The 18,431-nt window shown below is 50.4% G+C and overlaps 1 protein-coding gene across 4 annotated transcripts in view; it reads left to right on the plus strand.

Moving 5' to 3' along the window:
- GPATCH8 (G-patch domain containing 8) overlaps positions 1-17,715 on the plus strand; it is a 56,480-nt gene extending 38,765 nt beyond the window's left edge. For all 4 annotated transcript variants that reach the window (XM_059489141.1, XM_059489143.1, XM_059489142.1 and 1 more), the window contains 3 exons: positions 2,137-2,280; positions 11,436-11,566; positions 11,902-17,715. In XM_059489141.1, coding sequence (XP_059345124.1) covers positions 2,137-2,280; positions 11,436-11,566; positions 11,902-15,730 — 4,104 coding nt within the window. In that variant the 3' untranslated portion in view covers positions 15,731-17,715. The remainder of the gene's footprint in view (positions 1-2,136; positions 2,281-11,435; positions 11,567-11,901) is intronic.
- The last annotated feature ends 716 nt before the right edge of the window (positions 17,716-18,431 follow it).

Below are 18,431 nucleotides of genomic sequence, written 5' to 3' on the forward strand. Positions count from 1 at the left end.
ATAACTTTATGTCATATAAAACACGCTCAATAATGTTATTTTAATGCCATTTTGATGTGGTAACTAGGAGATAAACCATATTGCCTTGAACAAGATCTGAAATTCAAAGGAAAAACCTTTCAAAGGGTTCTGCCTTAAATGCTTGCTGCCTCCTCTTGCTGAGGAAGGAAGCTTCCCATAGGAGATCGTATTGAAGATGGAAAAAAAGATCCTTAAGTGCTTTTTCTCTAATGTTAGGCTGTTTTTTTATATAATTTCTCTTTATTCCAGTTGAAATGCCTGTGGTCAGTAGTTATATGGGAAGCGCTGCAGTGAGTGCAGTGAGCTTTGTAATGCAGCATTTGTAGCTGATTTTGAGTAAAACCTTCCACCTCCTCAGGGTAAAACTTCCCCAGAGAGCTCATGAAGAGTGGTGATGTTTTATTAATTCTGCTGGGGGGATGTAATTGATACAGCCTGGCAAGAGGGAGCAGCTGCCTAACCCTGAGGTTGCTGTGTCCCAGCATCAGGTGTGTCTCAGAGCCCCCCAGGTGTGCAGCAGCCCTGGGGCTCCTTCCACACTTGGATTTCCAACCATGCAGCCACCTGAGGGACTGGGATTTCCCCAGTCCCAGAGCTCAGTGCATATTCAAAAGCTGGAACAAAAGAGGGAAGGATGTGGCTGTTGCCAGGTGAGACACCCCATCTCTGCCTGAGGTTTGCTTTTCACCTGTGCAGGTGTTCAGTTGTAGAAGGGAAAAGACCCTGTCAGCACCCAGGGCTGTCTCCCCTCCCTCACTCCCATTTCATGCAGCTCCCTGTGCCCACTGCAGTGTCTGAGCCCAGCCTGAGGGACACTTCTGCTCCTGGGAATATTTCACTGGAGTGGATTGGGCTCAGCAGGCTCTGAAGGGTAATTCCCAGCCAGTTCCTCCCTCCTGAGTTCAGGCAGCCAAGCCAAGATCAAGCAGCCATCTCTTAGCACTCAAAATGGAGCAGTGTCAGTTCAGAGGTGTCAGGTTCTGCTCCCAGGGCAGGGATCCTCCTGGGTTTGATGCCAGTGATGCTCTCTGGGTTAGCTGAAGGCTTTGAAGCTCTCCTTGGGGCACAGACAATCCAGGAGACTCCTCTGAGGCAGAGCTGCCTCACCCATCACCCCTGCAGGCCTTGTTTGGAGCAATCTTCTTTTAGTGGCACTTCTGCCATGACCAGGGGCTGTTCAGTCCTTGTGGGGCCCTTCCAGCACAGAATATTCTGTGATTTTGGGTAACAAATAGCACTGAGGTTGGCAGCATTGCAAAGTTCTGGAATGCCACCTGTGAATTTGCAAAGGCTGCTCAGTTTGGTAAGGCCAAGTGCTGGGACCTGAATTTGGGTCACAGCAACCCCATGGGAGGGTCCAGGTGGGGCAAAAGGACTGAAAAGCTGGGCAGAACCTGGAGGTGCTGCTCAGCAAAGGCTGGACATGAGCCCAGGTGTACCAGAGGCCAATGGGCACCCCTGTCCCAGGACTGGGGTGACAGCAGGAGCAGGGCAGTGACTGTCCCCTGAGCTGGCACTGCTGTGAGACCTCAAATGCTGTGTCCAGTCGTGGGCATCTCATGATGAGAAGGACCTGGAGCAGCTGGAGAGTGCCCAGAATGGAGCTGGGAAGGGTCTGGAACCCCAGGAGGGGCTGAGGGAGCTGGGCAGGGGCTCAGCCTGGAGCAAAGGAGGCTCAGGGGCCCTTGTGGCTCTGCACAGCTCCTGACAGGAGGGGACAGCCCAGGGGCCGGGCTGTGCTCCAGGGAACAGGGACAGGAGCAGAGGGAACGGCCTCAGGCTGGGCCAGGGCAGCTGAGGGTGGGCACAGCAGGAATTTCCCCATGGAAAGGGGGCTCAGACCTTGGAACTGCCCAGGGAGGTTTGCAGTGCCCATCCCTGGAGGTCCCAGGAAGGCCTGGATGTGGCACTCAGGGCTCTGGGCTGGGGACAAGGTGGGCGTTGGGCACAGGTTGGACCCAGTGATTTTGGAGGTGTTTTCCAACCTCAGTGATCCTGTAATAAATATAATCAATGTACACAAAGTTTTTATTAAGCACTATTTTTCCTTATCCATCATCTTCCAGGCTGTTCTACAGGATGCATAACAGAAGCAATTTTTTATTAATTTTTCAGGATTATGTTGATAAAGAAAAGGCCATTGCCAAGGCTTTGGAAGACCTCAGAGCAAACTTCTACTGTGAACTCTGTGACAAGCAGTATCAGAAGCACCAGGAGTTTGACAACCACATCAACTCCTATGACCATGCTCACAAGCAGGTAACCAGTTGTAGACAGCACAGTTCATCCACTTTTTGTTCATTGTGGTGGTCTTGTTTGTGGTTAATTCCTGGAGTTTCCCTGGTGTATCTGTTCTCCTTACTGGTCCTGGAATAGGTGTTTTATGTCACTGGGTAAGATTTTTATGCCCATCATTCATTTAAGAACACAAAACAACAGAAGACCCCCCCAAGCCCCACTCCATGGGTGGCATCAAGGAGCCCCATTTCTCAAAGACCCATAAAACTGAAGGATAAAACTGTGCTGGTGTAAAACTGAGGAGTGTACACCTGGAGGTGGATGGCTCCCAGCTTGCTTTTAGCATTGATAGAGCTTTGGGGAGTGCTGGTTCCCCACATTTTACTGCCTGAGTCTGTGTTCTGTGGAGTTACTGAAAACAGACTAGGAAATAATGGGGCTGTGTCAAAGGAATCCTAAGAAAGGAGCACTTCCCCAAGTCTGTAATTCTCAAGAGAAGGTGGGTTCAGAGTGGAGCTGGCTTTTTTCCCAAGCTAGGGATGTACTGTAGTGTCTGCAGGGTGCTTCATGCTGCACAGTAAGTAATGGAAGTTCTTGCGTTAGCCTGATCTGTTTGACCATTTAAGCTGCTAAATGAGATGTAACTGCACAGCAGATAGCAGTGTTGGGCTCCTCCAGGGCTGGAAGGGCTCAGAGGAGGGGTTTGATGTTCCTAGTCATAAATTCTAACAACACAATCATCAAAATGCTGCTAACTCGAGGAGGATGTGCTGTAGAGCTTGCAAAATAGCAGTGAAAACAGCTTAAAAACAAGAATGTGGCTGTATAATCAAGTATGATTTTTGTTTGTGTGCATGAAGTGTAGAATATGGCAGAGAACCTGCTTTGAACTAAGGGAGTCTGGTCAGGAATTCTCATGGCAGGGCAGCTGGGCTCTGTGAAGAGAAGTGGTTTGGTAGAATCAAGAGCAGAAATTCATTTATTCCCTTGGTTATTGGGCAGAGGGGTGGTTTTGGCCAAGCTCAGTGGTGACACCTGAGAGCAGAGAACTTCCTTGGAAAGTCTCCATCAGCTTGGCTGGAACCCAAGTGCAGTGACCTGCATTTCTGTGGGAGGTGGCAGGACCTGTTTGTGTCACATTCTTGGTGTGCTGAGCTGTGGCATTCCATGAGCTGCTGGGGCACTGACATGAGCCTGGCCGGGCTCTGAGCTCTTCCAGCAGCTGCAGGTGCTGTGGAGGAGGAAACCAACCTGTGGAAAGCACTAAAAGGAGTCCTCAGCAGGAGTGGCCTGAGAGAAAAATGTCTTGTGTGCACACAGGGTGGGGTCATCTCATCAGGAGAAAGAATTTGGAGGTTGCTTGCTAATGCTGATTATTTTGAGAGAGGAATTATGTTCTTGGATAATTCCATCTATTGCAGTCGCTTCAGGCAGGCTTTGGAGAAAATGAGCCTCCAAACTCTGGCTGCATCACCCAGCATTAATTTCTAGTTACAGAGGGATTTAAACAAAGAAGCAATCATGCTTTGCTTAGGGAAAAAAATTGCTTGTCCAGCTTTGTTGGGCTGAAATGTGTGTGACCCCGCTGGGTCAGCGTTTAGGGAGTGAACTTGAAACCCCTGAGACAGAATGAAGAGAATTTCCATAAGGAACATTATCACTGAATGAAGAGAATTTGCATAAGGAACTTTATCTCTTCCCTCCTGCTCCAGGGAGGCTCACACCCAGCAGTCCAGCCTGAATTTTAACATAGTTAAAAAATAAAACAAGCTGTGCTTTTGATATGTTGCACGTTGATGTTTTATAGTTTGTCTCTTTGTACAAGAAGGTGAGGTTGTAGAAAGGTGAGCTTAAAGTTTTGGAGGAGAAACATGAACTTTTGCCTAAAAGTAGGGCATCAGTTGGCTTTCTTGGAAAGAAAGGCCATTACAGTGTCTTAGTTACAACAACCCAGCTTGGTATACATCATCTGCAAGATTTTATTGTCTCAGTGGTAATTTTTGAGGCAACAGAGCTCGTTTTTGCTTTTTTCTTGGCTCAGTTTCCACAGCATTTTTGCTTTTAAGTATTTTTAGTTCCACATCCCGCTGACGTTGAAGTGTTTGGTTATCCCTCTGTGGCTCTGCAAGCATTAGGCTGTCCCTGTAAATAGATGTTCCATCCTCAGATCCCTTTCCACTCCCGAGTTATAAAGACACTGTCTTGTATTCCAGGAAGGAACTCGGGATTATTGCCCCACAGGGATGATAGGTAAGTGTATCGATCCCAACCGGATGAATTTTGGACCCACCAAAATTGTGTCAACACCAAACAATTAAAGGGGAGGTTTATTCTCTTTACTTCCTGTCCTGGTTTTATAGACTATTTGGCTACATCTGAATCAACCTCAACACCAAGTTTCTCCAAAAGGCAGCATTTCCTTACCTGGGACAAGATCCTTGCATTTATTCTCCCAAACCACTGGCGTGTTTAGTTGTTGGAAGTGAGCAGTGTTGTTGTGGAGCTGGTTTTAATTAGGCTGACACTTGGTGAGAAGTGCAGCTGTTTGAAGGAGCCCTCACCCTCTGGACACATGGCCTGTCCCTCCCAGGGGACTGCAGGCAGCTGCAGTGGGTGCAGGTGGCCCTGCAGGAGGGACAATAAGCTCAGTTCTCTCACACACCCTGCAGTGAGCAGCTGGGGAAGGCTGATCCCACAACTTCTTGTGCTGCTGCTGATGTCTTTAGTTGTGGTTTTTTACCTCTAGGATTTTAATCTTGAAGGCCTGGTAGGGCCCCACTTCTGATGATGCCCAGTCCTGACAGTCAGCAGAGTAATAATTAATAATAATTAAAAGACAGAAGGTGGCAAATGTAGAAAGAAAACTTCTGCAGCTAAGAAGGAGCTTGGGTGGTGAAGCTGAACCCAGTGTGTATCTCTAGAAGTGTTCAGGGCCAGGTTGGACAGGACTTGGAGCAACCTGGGATAGTGCAGGGTGTCCCTGCCCATGGCAGGGGTGGAACAAGATAATCTTTAGATCTTTTCTAAGCCAAACCAGTCTGTGATTTTTGTGCTGCTCTCTTGCAGATGCACAATGTCCTGACCCTTGGCAGCTGCCAGTCCTAGAACACTCTGGACTCAGTGGGAATGTGTCCTTAAGGCATTGCACCTGTGAGGGCTCCTTATTTGCTTTGAGGTTTTGGCATGAAGATAAAAACCTCGTGTTAGATTTGTGTGCAGAGGAGTGTGAGCCCCTTGTCTAGGTTGTGTCCCTGTCAGATAAACCTGGATGTGCAGGGCCCAGCACCTGAGGCAGCCTGCAGAGTTATGGTTGGAATTACCTTGTGTGTAAGTTCTGTAGCATTTACAGCTTTACTGTGGGGGGGTTTTAACAATCCCAGAACTTGGAGAATCTCCCAGCATCACCTCCTTCTGCTCATGTGCCTGCTGAGGGCTCGAGCTGTTTACTGAGTGACTGACCCAACAGAATGAAAACATTCCCCTTCTGCCTTGCCTGTGAAAAACAAACGTGTTCTGAGTGAACCTGTGCCAGGTTCCCTGGGAGAACACAAACCAGGGAAAATATCTGAAATGCAGATTTTATGTAGCTGGTTTTTCTCCTAAGTGTGTGGTGTTTTGGAGGTGTAGGTGATTAATTCTGCCTAGATTCTCTTTGTAAAATGGCAAAGGGAGTGTATTCCATAAAGTTCTTTGGGAAAGAGGGTGGAACTCAGAACTGAAGGTAGAGATGTGATGTGCAGTTCTCTTTGTGCCCTAATTAGCTGCATCTTTGCTTCTCATGCTGAGAGGGAGGGATCTGTTCAAGCACAATAAAATTACCAAGACAGTCACTGCTGGGGTTGAGGGATACTCTGAATGCAAACCCTGAACTTTGTGTTTAGGGGAGACTTGAGATCCCCAAAACTTTGGGCCTCCAAGCATGGCTTGAATGGAGAAGGCTGAGGAGGGAATCCCTGAGGTACTTGGTGGTACAGGGGAGGTTCTTCTGCTCCAGAAATGCTTTGCCCTCAGAAAACCACCAGTTATCAATAAAGGGGCTGCAGGAGAACTGGAGAGGGACTTTGGACAAGGGCATGGAGTGAGAAAACAAAAGAGAATGGATTTAACTGAAAAGGGAGTAGGTTTGGGTTAGAGATGATGAGGAAATTCTCCCCAGTGAGGGTGGGCAGGCCCTGGCACAGGGTGCCCAGAGCAGCTGTGGGTGTCCCTGGATCCCTGGCAGTGCCCAAGGCCAGGCTGGACACTGGGACACCCTGGGACAGTGGAAGGTGTCACTGCCATGGCAGAGGGTGGCACTGGGTGATCTCCAAGGTCCCTTCCAACCCAACCCATTCTATATTTTTCTTAACCCATCTAGGAAAAATACTGATTTCTTCCAAGGAGGAAATTAAGATGAAATAAAGCAGCATTTGCAGGCCATTTCCCCTCTCTTCTTTTCACTTCATTTATAAGCGTGCAAAGAATGTTGATGACCAAAGATAAGCCAGGCTTGTGTTCCCCCTTCAGGAAAATGATCAAGGTTCCCATCCTTTGAGCTTCTGTTTCATGGTGTTGTTCACTCCCAAAAGCTTTTGGGGCAAAGAATCAAGCAGACATCAAAAAGTTCAGAAAGCAAGAAATCTGCTGGCACAGAATGAAAAGTACATTATTATTATTATTATTATTTTATTTAATGTGGGTTGGCAGAGAGACGTGAGAACAATGGAAGGGAGGAGGGGGCTCTGATGTCCTGGGTGCTGCCTCCTGCCTGCAGCCCCAGAGGTGGATTTGCTTTGACCCATCTCAGTGTGAGGTTTGCCATGAAAGTCTCACATCTGCAGGTCTGGTGACACAGCTTTTGTCTTGTGAGAATAACAGGGGGCTCTCTCTGCTCTGCACTTTTTAGGCAAAGAATGTGTCTCAGTGGGCCTCAGTTCAGTGATGCTGTGTGGCTTTGTCAGCTTAAATGGAGAAAATCCAAAAATCCATTTACTGCTGGTCCTGAGCCTGCACAGCTCTGCACCCCTGCTGGGTTCTGGGGAAGTCTTACCTGGTACCATCTCATCAGCATAATCTGGGCTGTGCTGAGTTTTCTCATGGCCCTGAGGCTGCCACAGCTCCAGGAGTGCTCGGACAGAGCTCCCAGGGTGGGATTGTTGGGGTGTCTGCAGGGCCAGGGCTGGGACTGGAGGATCCTTGGGACATCCTGTGATGATCCAGTGATTTTCCTGCTGCAGCAGTTCCTGACTCCTGCTCACCCCCCTGGATTTTCCCCCTTTGCTGAGCCTGGGCTGGGCTCTCAGGAGCTTTCCAGCAGTGCTGTGGTGCAGCTGGTTTAAGCTGATTTGTGAGAACTGGGAGGTGCTGGTGGTGTTTGCCAGTTTGGCCTCTCCTGAGGCACGCAGGGATTGAGAGATAATCCAGCACTGTGGCTCTCTGTGCTGCAGATTTGATACCAAACCTGCTCTTTAGGAACTCAATTTGCACTCCTGTGGAAATGCAGAGACAATTTTGGAATTTTGTTAGGAAAACTTCAAATACAATTCTTTGTTCCAAAGCTGAGGGGGGTGGCAGCTATTAATAGAGCCCAGGAAGGCTGGAGGTAGTGAACTACTGCCTACAGCATGTGGAAATGTGGAGAAATTTTATCTAAGTGCTGGTGATATGTGTCTCTGCTGGTCACTGCAGTGTAGCCCTTGTGACTGCTGAAGTAATAAACCAGCAGAATATTCCTTGGCTTTATGGTCCCCATGATCCTGCAGTTGGAAAGGGTCTTGCTGCTTGGATAAACTGCTGTTTCCTCAGAAAATACACTTCCCAGGGAGAAAAATGCCCTTTAATTTTGAAATCTTGTAATAACATGAAGCATGTGTTTGATTTAATACAGGTTTGGCTCTAATCCTGTTGAAAAATCATTGTCTTGCTAAGCACAACGGGGAGACTTAAAAAGGGAGGATTCACCCCAAAAGGATGAGTTCTCCTTGTGGAAGGGAGAAGCTCCCTGAGGATGGCTGAGTGGCTGTGTTAAATCCTTGTTGGAATTTCTCCATGGTGCTGGGGAAGGGGCACTTCCATGCACCTCCAGCCTCACTCACACCCACACATTTGGTGTGGTCCAAAAAGTCATTTAGTGGTTTTTGGGGGATTAGAATAACACTCTCCTCAGGATTAGATGGAAATTTCTTTAGTGTAAGCTGAGCTCAAATATCTGTTTAGTTCAAATTATTAAATATCTGTTTAGTTCAGATGATTTCCTTGGCAGGCTGAGACCTGGCAGTGTGTGAGCAGCATTTCAGTGCTCCTTGTGCTCCCTTCACCTGGTGAAATTGTCTTTGGATTGCTCCTTCCCAGTCAGGACTGGGGAACAGAGTGGGCATGGCTGTAGTGAGCTGGTTATCCACTCTGAGGGGGTGAATCCCTGGATTTGAAACAGTAAAGGAAGAGTTACAGGTTATTTTTAAAAGTTCTGGCTATTTTTCGTTCCTGCAGCAGGTTGTTCTTACAGATGAGCAGTGTGGGCTCCTGTTTTCCCCCTTTCCCTCCCCCAGGATGCATTTAGGGAAGGTAATGCTCTCCAGCCAGGTCTCTGGCACATCTGGAGTCATTTCTGGTTATAGATCTGTTGGTTTAGGTCAGTCTGAGAAGCTGAGCTGTGTTCTGTTCAGTATTTTGCATTTCCAAGGAGCTGGCACAGTGCATTTGAGAGCTTTTCTATCCTGTATTTTTCTAGCAAGACTCTTTTTCCTCCTGACTCCTGTGTGACACAAAGAAACTCAGCCTTGAGATCTCTTGGTCCTTTGAAAACCAGACCAACTCTTCCCCAATTTTAGAAGTACCAAATTTCAGCAGTGTTGACACCAGGGCCAGTGGTTTGTCAGCCTCAAGGGCCCAGGTTTGGGTGCAGCTGGGAGTTGCTGTGGTGCATATTCTGGATTCCAGTGCTTTGGGGTAGTTCATTTGCTTCACACCTCTAAATTTGAAGTGCTGAGAGTAGGAGGTTTGGGGGAGCAGAGACACACAAAGGTCAGCATTTAATAATGGAAATTCAATTCTGTCTGCATTCAAATCACCATGTAATGGAGGCAGGAGAGCCTGGGGGCAGCTGCATGTCCCCAACAGCTCTGAGCCCAGTTTGTGTCCTGGGGGTGATCAGGACCATGCCTGGGGCACAGGGGGCTCTGAGTGCACCATTGCACCTTCCTCTGGGGAGGAAAAGGTCACAGTTCATGGCTGATGTAAATAGCTGGGTCATACTTTTTTCCAAATGGGTGAGTGATCTCGAGACTTGGCATCAGCCCCCATTAAATAGTTTTGTCAGCTGTTGGTGGCTGTAACTTCAGACACACTTTCAAAATCAGCATGAAAAAGCTGATAGCATTGCTCAGTCCATCTAGTTGGTTTTTTTTTTTTTTCCTTCCTCTTGGAAAAAAAATTTCCTCCTCAACATTTAACATACACCACAAAACCCTTGAGCCCTTTACTTGTCCTGGTGAAAGTAGCTCTGCTGTTCCAGGTGGGATCATGGCTGTGTCCGTGCGTGTCCGTGTGTCCCTGCTGCAGACCCTGGCTCCTCCCGTGCCCCTGCTCTGTAGAGTAGCTGGCACACTCCCCCACAGCTCTCTAGTCATGCTTGCTTGTTGGTTTTTTGGTTTTTTTTCTCTCTTCCACTCTTGTTATATTTTTACTTTCTTTTTTTCTTTGTGATGTGACGTTTTCAGCTGATGTATTGAAAGCAAACCCTTCTAATTTGGGAGTCCAGATCACAAGAGTGAGTTTCTTTCTACTGGTGTCTGTAGTTGTATCTTTTTTGTGTGTCCTCCCCTCTGATTTTGGTAACAATCAACCACATTTAGTAAATACAATTAGGTAAGAGAATCCTCTGTCTTGTCCAATCTCTCCCTTTTTCACAAAGCAATGTTCTCTTTACATTGGGCCAGCTTAATTACTCAAATTTGAGCTTTGGGTTGGTTTCCAGCTCCACTGTTTATGTGTGTGGCAGCCTGACTCTGCTCCAGGAAAGAGGCAGAGTCAGCCAGCCAGAAGTATTTAGAATTCACCAGTGATTTGTACATCCTGTACAAGAATTGTTCCAAAGTGACTCCTGCTCTGAGTCTCGTTAGTCTCCCAGGCCCTGCATGAAATGCCTGAAAAACATGAAACTTTTTCCAAAAGCTGAGTACCGGATGCATTCTCGAACTGGGCCCTTGGAAAGGGTTTTGAATTGTGCACTTTAAAAAAAACAATGAGTCCCTTTAGGATGGTAGAGGTCTGTCTTTGTTGCTTTCTGTTACTGAAACTTCTGTAGAGCACTCTAAATATATGTTGTGAATATCCACATATAGTCCAAGAAAAACCAGCAGCCTCTTCTCCTAGTGCTCTGAGACAAGGACTTTCCAAAATGTTCTGAAGTCTTGGACATTTATTTTCTATTAGAAATGGCTACCTAGACTTCCTCAGTGAATATTAGGATGTTTGAAATTCCTTGGGATTGGGTTTGCTCCCTCATTATAAGATTCTGGGGAACTTGGTGCTTCTGCCCCCACAAAGTACTCAACCCCAAGAGACCCTTCTGCCTTTAGAGCAGTTTGTTTCTTGACCCTCTCAGAACTACTGTCAGGAAACCAAGTAACTGGTTGTGGTGTATGTTGTACTCTGGGTTTGCTGATGAAATGATTTGCATGGGATTTTTGGCTCCTTCTCCAATGTAATGGTACATTGCTTTTGTCAGATGTCATTCCTGGGTAGCTCTGGCACCAGCTAATCCCTCCTGTCCTTTGGCCCATGCTTTTGACTCGTGTCATGCACTGTTTGTCAAGTACATCTGCACGCTGCAAGAGCAGCAGAGTAAACAGTCCTTCTTATTTTCCCTTTTTCCTTCCAGAATTTGCTTGTTGCTTTGAAATCAGCTTTGTTGTCCATGCTAAAGAAAACCAGTAGTGTTGATTGGAAAGGGGTTTACACAGAACTTGAAGTCATAGCCAAAAGTGACCACCAGTTGTCTTTTCCTTCAGCTGCTGGGAGGATGGCAGTGCTCCGTGGGGTTTGTTGAGCTAAGATGCTCTTGCTCCATCCTGGCTCAAGAAATGTCCCTGGGGAGGGGCTTGACACCGCAATTTCCAGTGCTACAGCAAAGAGCTGCTCTTGGACAAACCACAAACAGCTTTGATCTGATCCATCCCTGCTTTCTTTTGCCTCAGAGGTTGAAAGATCTCAAGCAAAGGGAATTTGCTCGCAATGTGTCGTCGAGATCCCGGAAGGATGAGAGGAAGCAGGAGAAGGCCCTGCGGCGCCTGCACGAGCTGGCAGAGCAGAGGAGGCAGCCTGAGTGGTGAGTCTGGGGGTCCCCAGCACCCCTGGGCTGGGCTGGGCTGGGCTGGCATTCCTGCTCTGGGATACTGCACGGGCTTTGAGGGCAAAGCTTCACACTGCTGTGCTTTTGGTAGGAGTGAATTCACTAAACTGATCATGCAGAGCATCCCCAAATTGCTTTATCCAGCAATACATTTTCTTCAGTAATTTACTGTTATTACAAACTTTGAGTGGCTGTCTAATGATATTTTAATGCATATGTCTGGGTGCAGGATTGTCTTCAGTGAGGGATGGATCCTGCTGCAGAGGGACAGGGACACCAGTAAGCTGTGTTTTCTCTCTCCCCTGTTCCAGTGCTCCTGGAAGTGGGCCCATGTTCAGGACCACCACGGTGGCTGTGGATGAGGAAGGCGGAGACGACGATGACTCCGCAGCCAACAGCGGCTCCTTCGTCCAGACCAGCTCCGGCCAGGGCACAGAGATGACCACGGACAGAGGCTTCCTGAACACTGGGCAAGGCACTGTGGTGCCAGGCCAGGCATCACAGGGGGCACAGGCCATCAGCTTTGGCATTAAGGGCTCTCTGGGAACTCCCCTGCAGAAGATTGGGGTGTCCTTTTCCTTTGCCAAGAAGACCCCAGTGAAGCTGGAGACCATCGCTTCTGTTTTCAAGGACCACGTAGACGAGTCCAGTTCTGGAGATGGGGCAAAAGGTGATGAGAGGGGGTCCTCAGAGGGTGGCAGCCTGCAGAAGTCTGGGGAGGGTGAAGGCACCAATAATTCTGATGGCAAGGGGGAGGACGATGACCAGCACGACAAGGACAGCGGGGCTCTGGCCAGCACCTTATCCAAACTGAAGAAGATGAGGCGAGAAGATGGACCAACAGCTGTGGAACCAGAATATTACCACTACATCCCCCCAGCCCACTGTAAAGTAAAGCCCAACTTTCAATTCCTGCTTTTCATGAAGGCTACTGAGCAAACGGAAGCGGAAAATACGAACAAAAAAAACGCGCACGAAGTGAAGAAGGGGAGTTCCCCCAAACCCAAACCCAGCAAGCACACAGAAAAGGCTGCCGAGAGCACGGGGCCGCAGAAGGAACAGAGTACTACTGAAACTGCAGCCCAGCAGGGCAAAACAGAACGAGAAGACATCCCAGAGAATGAAAACACACAGGAGAGCAAGCACCTTCCAGAGAGCAATCCCCCTGAGCCAGACACTGCTAAAGAAGCTCCTCCTCCTCCTGCCTCGGGCTGCAGAGATGGCTCTGAGGGACCAAAGCACCCCACAGGACCTTTTTTTCCTGTTCTGAGTAAGGATGAGAGCACGACACTGCAGTGGCCTTCAGAGCTGCTCATCTTCACCAAAGCTGAGCCCTCTGTGTCCTACAGCTGCAACCCCCTGTACTTTGACTTCAAGCTCTCCCGTAACAAGGATGCAAAAGGGAAAGGGGCAGAGAAATCCAAGGATCCAGGGGGGCTTTGTAAGGACAACACTCAGAGCACAGAACCTGGTGAGGTGAGCAAAGCCAAGGAGGCTGAAAGTGTAGAGAACAGTTCTGCTCAAAAAATGGAAAACAAACCCCAGAGCAAGCAGGAGTCCGGTCTGGGGAGCGTCGGTAAGGGAGAAGGGGAGGACAGCAGTAAGAGTGTAACGGGGAAGAGTAAATCTGGAAGGTCCCATAAACACAAAAAGAAAAAGAAGCACAAAAAGTCCAGCAGACACAAACGCAAACACAAGGAGGAAGCTGAGGAGAAGGCCCGGAAAGCTGAGCTGGGGGAAGAGAAACCCAAGAAACGGAAAAGGCACAGGCACAAAAAAGGTAAATCCTCCCTTTCAACCGAGTCCGACCGGGCACTGAAACCTGAACTGTCTGAAGACTGCAGCCATTTCCAGAAGAAAAAGCGATGCTCCCAGGAGTCCCAGAGGAAATCCCTGTCTGCCGAGGAGGGAAGCAGTACTAAAAAAGAGGACGGGGGTAACTCCTGCCAAGAGCACGGCAGCAAAAGGCACAAGGCTGAGCTGCAGCAGGTGCCTGGAGCGAGGCGGCGCTGCCCGGCTCTGTCCCAGCCCCGGAGCAGCTGCCGGAGCCGGCAGAGCAGCGGTGACGACGACAGTGATGAGGGCTCCCCTGGCAAGCACTGCCACCAGAAGTCCCCGTCGCAGTACAGCGATGACGACTACGAGTCGGGCAGCGAGCACTCGCGCAGCCGCTCCCGCTCGGGCCGCAGGCGCTCCTCACACAGGTCCTACTCCAGCAGCTCGGAGGCCTCCTCGGGCCACAGCCGCTACAGCCGCCACAGGAGCTACTCAGACGACAGCTACAGCGACTACAGCGACCGCTCCCGCTGCCACTCCAAGCGCTCCCAGGACTCCGAGGACGACTCCGACTACAACGGCTCCAACCACCGCTCCAAGCGGCGCAAATACTCCTCGTCGGAAGATGACTACAGCTCGAGCAGGAGCAGGTCCAGGAGTCGGAGCAGGAGCAGAAGCCACCCTCGGGGCAGGTCGAGATCGAGGAGCCGGGGCAGGAGCCGCAGCAGCAGCTGCAGCCGCAGCCGGAGCAAGAGGAGGAGCCGCAGCGGGACCGGGCGCAGCTGGAAGCGCAGCCGCAGCTACAGCCGGGACCGCAGCCGCAGCACCCGCAGCCACTCGCAGCGGTCCCTGTCACGGAAGGGCTCGCGGGGCCACGAGAGCCCCGAGGAGAGAAGGTCTGGCAGAAGGGACTTCATTCGGTCCAAGATCTATCGCTCGCAGTCTCCTCACTATTTCCGGACAGGCCGAGGTGAAGCGGTGCCGCCCAAGAAGGAGGATGGCAAAGGAGAGGATCTGAAAGGATCTGGCTCCCTGTCCCAGAACAGCAGTGGCTCTGGCATGGGGCGGGCCTCGGAGGGGGACTGCAGTCCTGAGGAGAGGAACTCCGTCACTGCAAAGCTGCTCTTGGAAAAGGTGCAGTCCAGGAAGGTTGAGAAGAAGCCCTGTGTTGCTGATGAGATGCTGTCAGGGGCAAACAAAGTGGGCATAAAGCTCAAAGATCCTCCCCAGGGCTACTTTGGCCCCAAACTGCCTCCTTCCTTAGGCAACAAACCGGTTCTGCCCTTAATTGGGAAGTTGCCAACCATTCGGAAACCAAACTCCAAAAGATATGAGGAGTCTGGCTTGGAGAGGGGTGAGGAGCAGGAGCTGTCAGATGCTGAGGATGGTTCCCAAGGCATGGAGGAGGGTCAGCTGGCCAGCCAGTCTCTCCTGGAAGATGTGGTGATGGTAATTCAGGACAAGCCTCTGGATGAGCAGAAACGTGATGAAGCCTCTGTGGAGATGCCATCCCTTCCCCTGGACACGCCGGCGCTCCCTGAGTGCTTTGGCTCCGGAGATCTGGTCATGCCACACAACTTCCTCTCGGATCCGAGCGACGGTGATGGGCTGGAGCCTATGGATGGGGGCAACCAGACAGTCCCAGTGGAAACCAGTATGATGCCCTTAGTTCCAGATGTTGAGCACTTTCCTGGCTATGTGCCTCAGAGCGGGGAGCCCAGCATGGAAGGAGATCGGGAGGGGGGAGAAGATTCCTCTCTAGCCCCACTGGAGAGCCAGCCCATCACCTTCACGCCCGAGGAGATGGAGAAGTACAGCAAGCTGCAGCAGGCTGCCCAGCAGCACATCCAGCAGCAGCTGCTGGCCAAGCAAGTGAAGGCTTTCCCCACCTCGGCCGCCCTGGCTCCGGCCGCCCCTGCCCTCCAGCCCATCCACATCCAGCAGCCGGCAGCAGCCTCGGCCACGTCCATCACGACGGTGCAGCACGCCATCCTGCAGCACCACGCTGCTGCTGCTGCTGCTGCCATCGGCATCCACCCCCATCCCCACCCACAGCCCCTCGCTCAGGTCCACCACATCCCCCAGCCACACCTGACACCCATCTCCCTGTCCCACCTGACCCACTCCATTATTCCAGGTCATCCCGCCACGTTCCTGGCCAGCCACCCCATCCACATCATTCCGGCGTCCGCCATCCACCCCGGCCCCTTCACCTTCCACCCCGTCCCTCACGCTCTGTACCCGACCCTCCTGGCTCCCAGGCCAGCAGCTGCTGCTGCTGCCACAGCCCTGCACCTCCACCCCCTGCTGCACCCCATTTTCTCAGGACAGGACTTGCAGCATCCACCCAGCCACGGCACATGAAGGACACGATGAAGGAACCTCGGAGGAAGGAGAATATTTGGCGTTTTGGGAAGGGGTTGGAGTCGAGCCAGCGGGCAGGTGAGGCCTGAGCATTTCCTTTCACTCTTGAGCAGCCAAAGAAGCCGGGGGCTCGAGGGCTGGGCAGGTGGCTGCACCCCAGGGAAGTCTCACTCCAGCTCCTCCATGCACGCAGCAGCACTGCTCCAGAGGAACCATTTCACCTTTACAACAGTGAGACACTTGGAAAGGCTTTTTTTCCCCCCTGGATTCTTACACTTGGTCATCTTCCTTCTGCCACCTTGTATATGATAAATGAGGTTTCATCCACACTAAAGAATCTCTAAAAAATCCTTTTAATGAGGTCATCTAATTCAAATAGCATGATTGAACCTGGCTTGTAAACGGTCATGGACCATCGGGCGCTGCCGGCTGTGGAGGGGCTGGAGGCCTGAGCTTTCAGCATTGCAGGAGGTTCCTTGGCCCCTTTCTCTGCACATGTGGGTTTTTCTTGGTGTGAGCAGCAAAGGTGGAAGTAAGATCTTAGTGTAAAGAGGAGGAGGAGCTCTGTGTGTGTGCCCAGAGCTCCCTTCCTTCCCCATCCTGCATCCACGTTCTCCTGCGCCAGGACCATGCCTGGATATCCCAGACTGGAGAGAGACTCTGGGGTTGGGATTCCAGTCTGGGCTTTGACCACTCTTCTCCTGAAAGGGGGAAAAAAATCACTTTGAATTCCATCTTCTGTGGGGTTGGGAAAGAGGCACTGGGATGGGAGAGAGAAGGCAAATCCTTTAGGAATTGAAGCAATACAGAGGACGGGGGAGCGCGGCCTGGATGTAAAACGTGTTCTTTCCTCTGTAACACTGATGGTTTCTTTATTAATTTATAGGATTTTTTTTTTAATGTAAAGAATTGCACTGAACTCTGTAAACAAAGATGCTGCTTTTTGTAGCTCCTATCAAAGGTTACATTTGTAGTATATCGCAATAATATTTTTTACAGCCAGTTCTTAGTGGTACTTGTTTTGGTGGCTTCTGTGTAAATATGTTTGCTGTAGGTGACCTAAGACACTTGTAAAGGTTCAATTTATAGTTTCAGCTAGATGCAGAACAGCTAAGCATGTATATTTTATCAAGCTCATGTATTTTTGAAGTTTTTATGTAGTATAAAATGTAAAAACAAACAAAATCTTAATTTAGAATTTTGCAAAAGAAAAAAAAATCAACAGGTGAGACTTGGGCGAGGTGAGGGTGTGGGGGTAGCAGTGACTCTGGCAGGTTCTGTGTTCCTCCCTGCCATAGGAATGGGCACTGGAGCAGCCTGGGGAGCAGCAGGAATTCAGGGTGCTCCCAGAGAATAGGAGCCCTTTTTTCCTTTCCTTTTCCCCCTCTTTGGAAGCAGTAATGTGGAGCCTTGGGACTGCTCCAAGCCCACACAGAGGGTTACCCCAGCTTAGTCCATGAGGGATTTCCCAGTTCTCCCAGCATCACCCAGCTCAGGTGACACTGCAGGTGTCACAGCCTTGGGCCACCACGGCTGGAGGGAGGGATTTCAGAGCAGTGTGGGGACGTGGTGACATCCCTGTCCCATTCCTCATCCTCTTCCCTGGAGTGCAGCACGAGGCCCGGCAGAGTCAAAGGATCAAACCCCCCTGAGCTCCCTCACCGTGTAAATGAGAATTGGAGCAGGTCAGAGTGACAGCAGTCACAAAAAAGGGACTCAATTTCCTGTAAATACCAGACAATTCAGTGTTACTGTCAGAGCTGAGCTTCATAGGGCCCATCTGTGCCCTGGCCCCACTGCACTGTGGGCAGGGATTGTTTTTGGACTTCAGGATAGCGCTAAAATAATTAACCTGTCATTACTTACAAGCATAAACAGACTGTATTTAACTTTGTCACATAAGATATATATATAAATATATATATATGCTGTAAAATGAGGGAAAAAAACCTTTCTAATAAACCAATGATTTGTGGAAAAAGAAATGTGATGCTGTGTGGTGGTGGGGAGCTGCTGTGCAGAGCACCAGCCTCTCTTTTCCTGGTTTGATTAAAGCAAAAAATCCACCCCCCTGCATGCCAGCAGGACGGAGAGATCCAGGGTGCCACCTGCCCTAGGGATGGTGCCGCAGTGCTGAAAGAAACGGGAAATGCAGTAATTGGACGGAAGAAAGGATTGTAATTGCCCTCAGGGGCTCTGGGGTGGGCTCCAGCTGGGTTCAGATGCTGCAGCGAGCTGGGGACGAGACCTCCCGAGGAGGAGCAGCTGCCCCTGAGTCCGGTGTCCTCTCCTGGAGCTGCTCCGGGCTCAGCTGAACCCTTCCCACCCCTCGGAGCTGTGCCACGGCTTTGGGCAAATCCCGCTCTGTTCCAGCCGCAGCTGCTCCACAGGGCTGGAACAGACCCCGCTCCAGGGGCCAAGGTGCCCTGCAGGGACCCCCTGTGTCCCCCAAAACCCCCCGAGTCCCTGCCCTGTCCTGCTTCCCACTGCAGCTTGGAGAAAAGCCCCGTTCCACAGGGGCCGGCTCCCAGGGAGCTGCTCCGGGGCCTCTCCCGGCCACGGGCGCTGGGTGGGCAGCAAGAGCCCCCGGGGCAGCCTGACTGTCCTTAATTAACGAAGTTTAAATTAATTCTGTAGATGGGTTCAGGGCTGATGCCGCTTTCCGGGCTGGGCTGAGCTCTGTGGCTGTCCCAGGCCTGGC

This window comes from Ammospiza nelsoni, chromosome 26, assembly GCF_027579445.1.
Source record: "Ammospiza nelsoni isolate bAmmNel1 chromosome 26, bAmmNel1.pri, whole genome shotgun sequence".
In the NCBI taxonomy this organism is placed as follows: Eukaryota; Metazoa; Chordata; class Aves; order Passeriformes; family Passerellidae; genus Ammospiza; species Ammospiza nelsoni.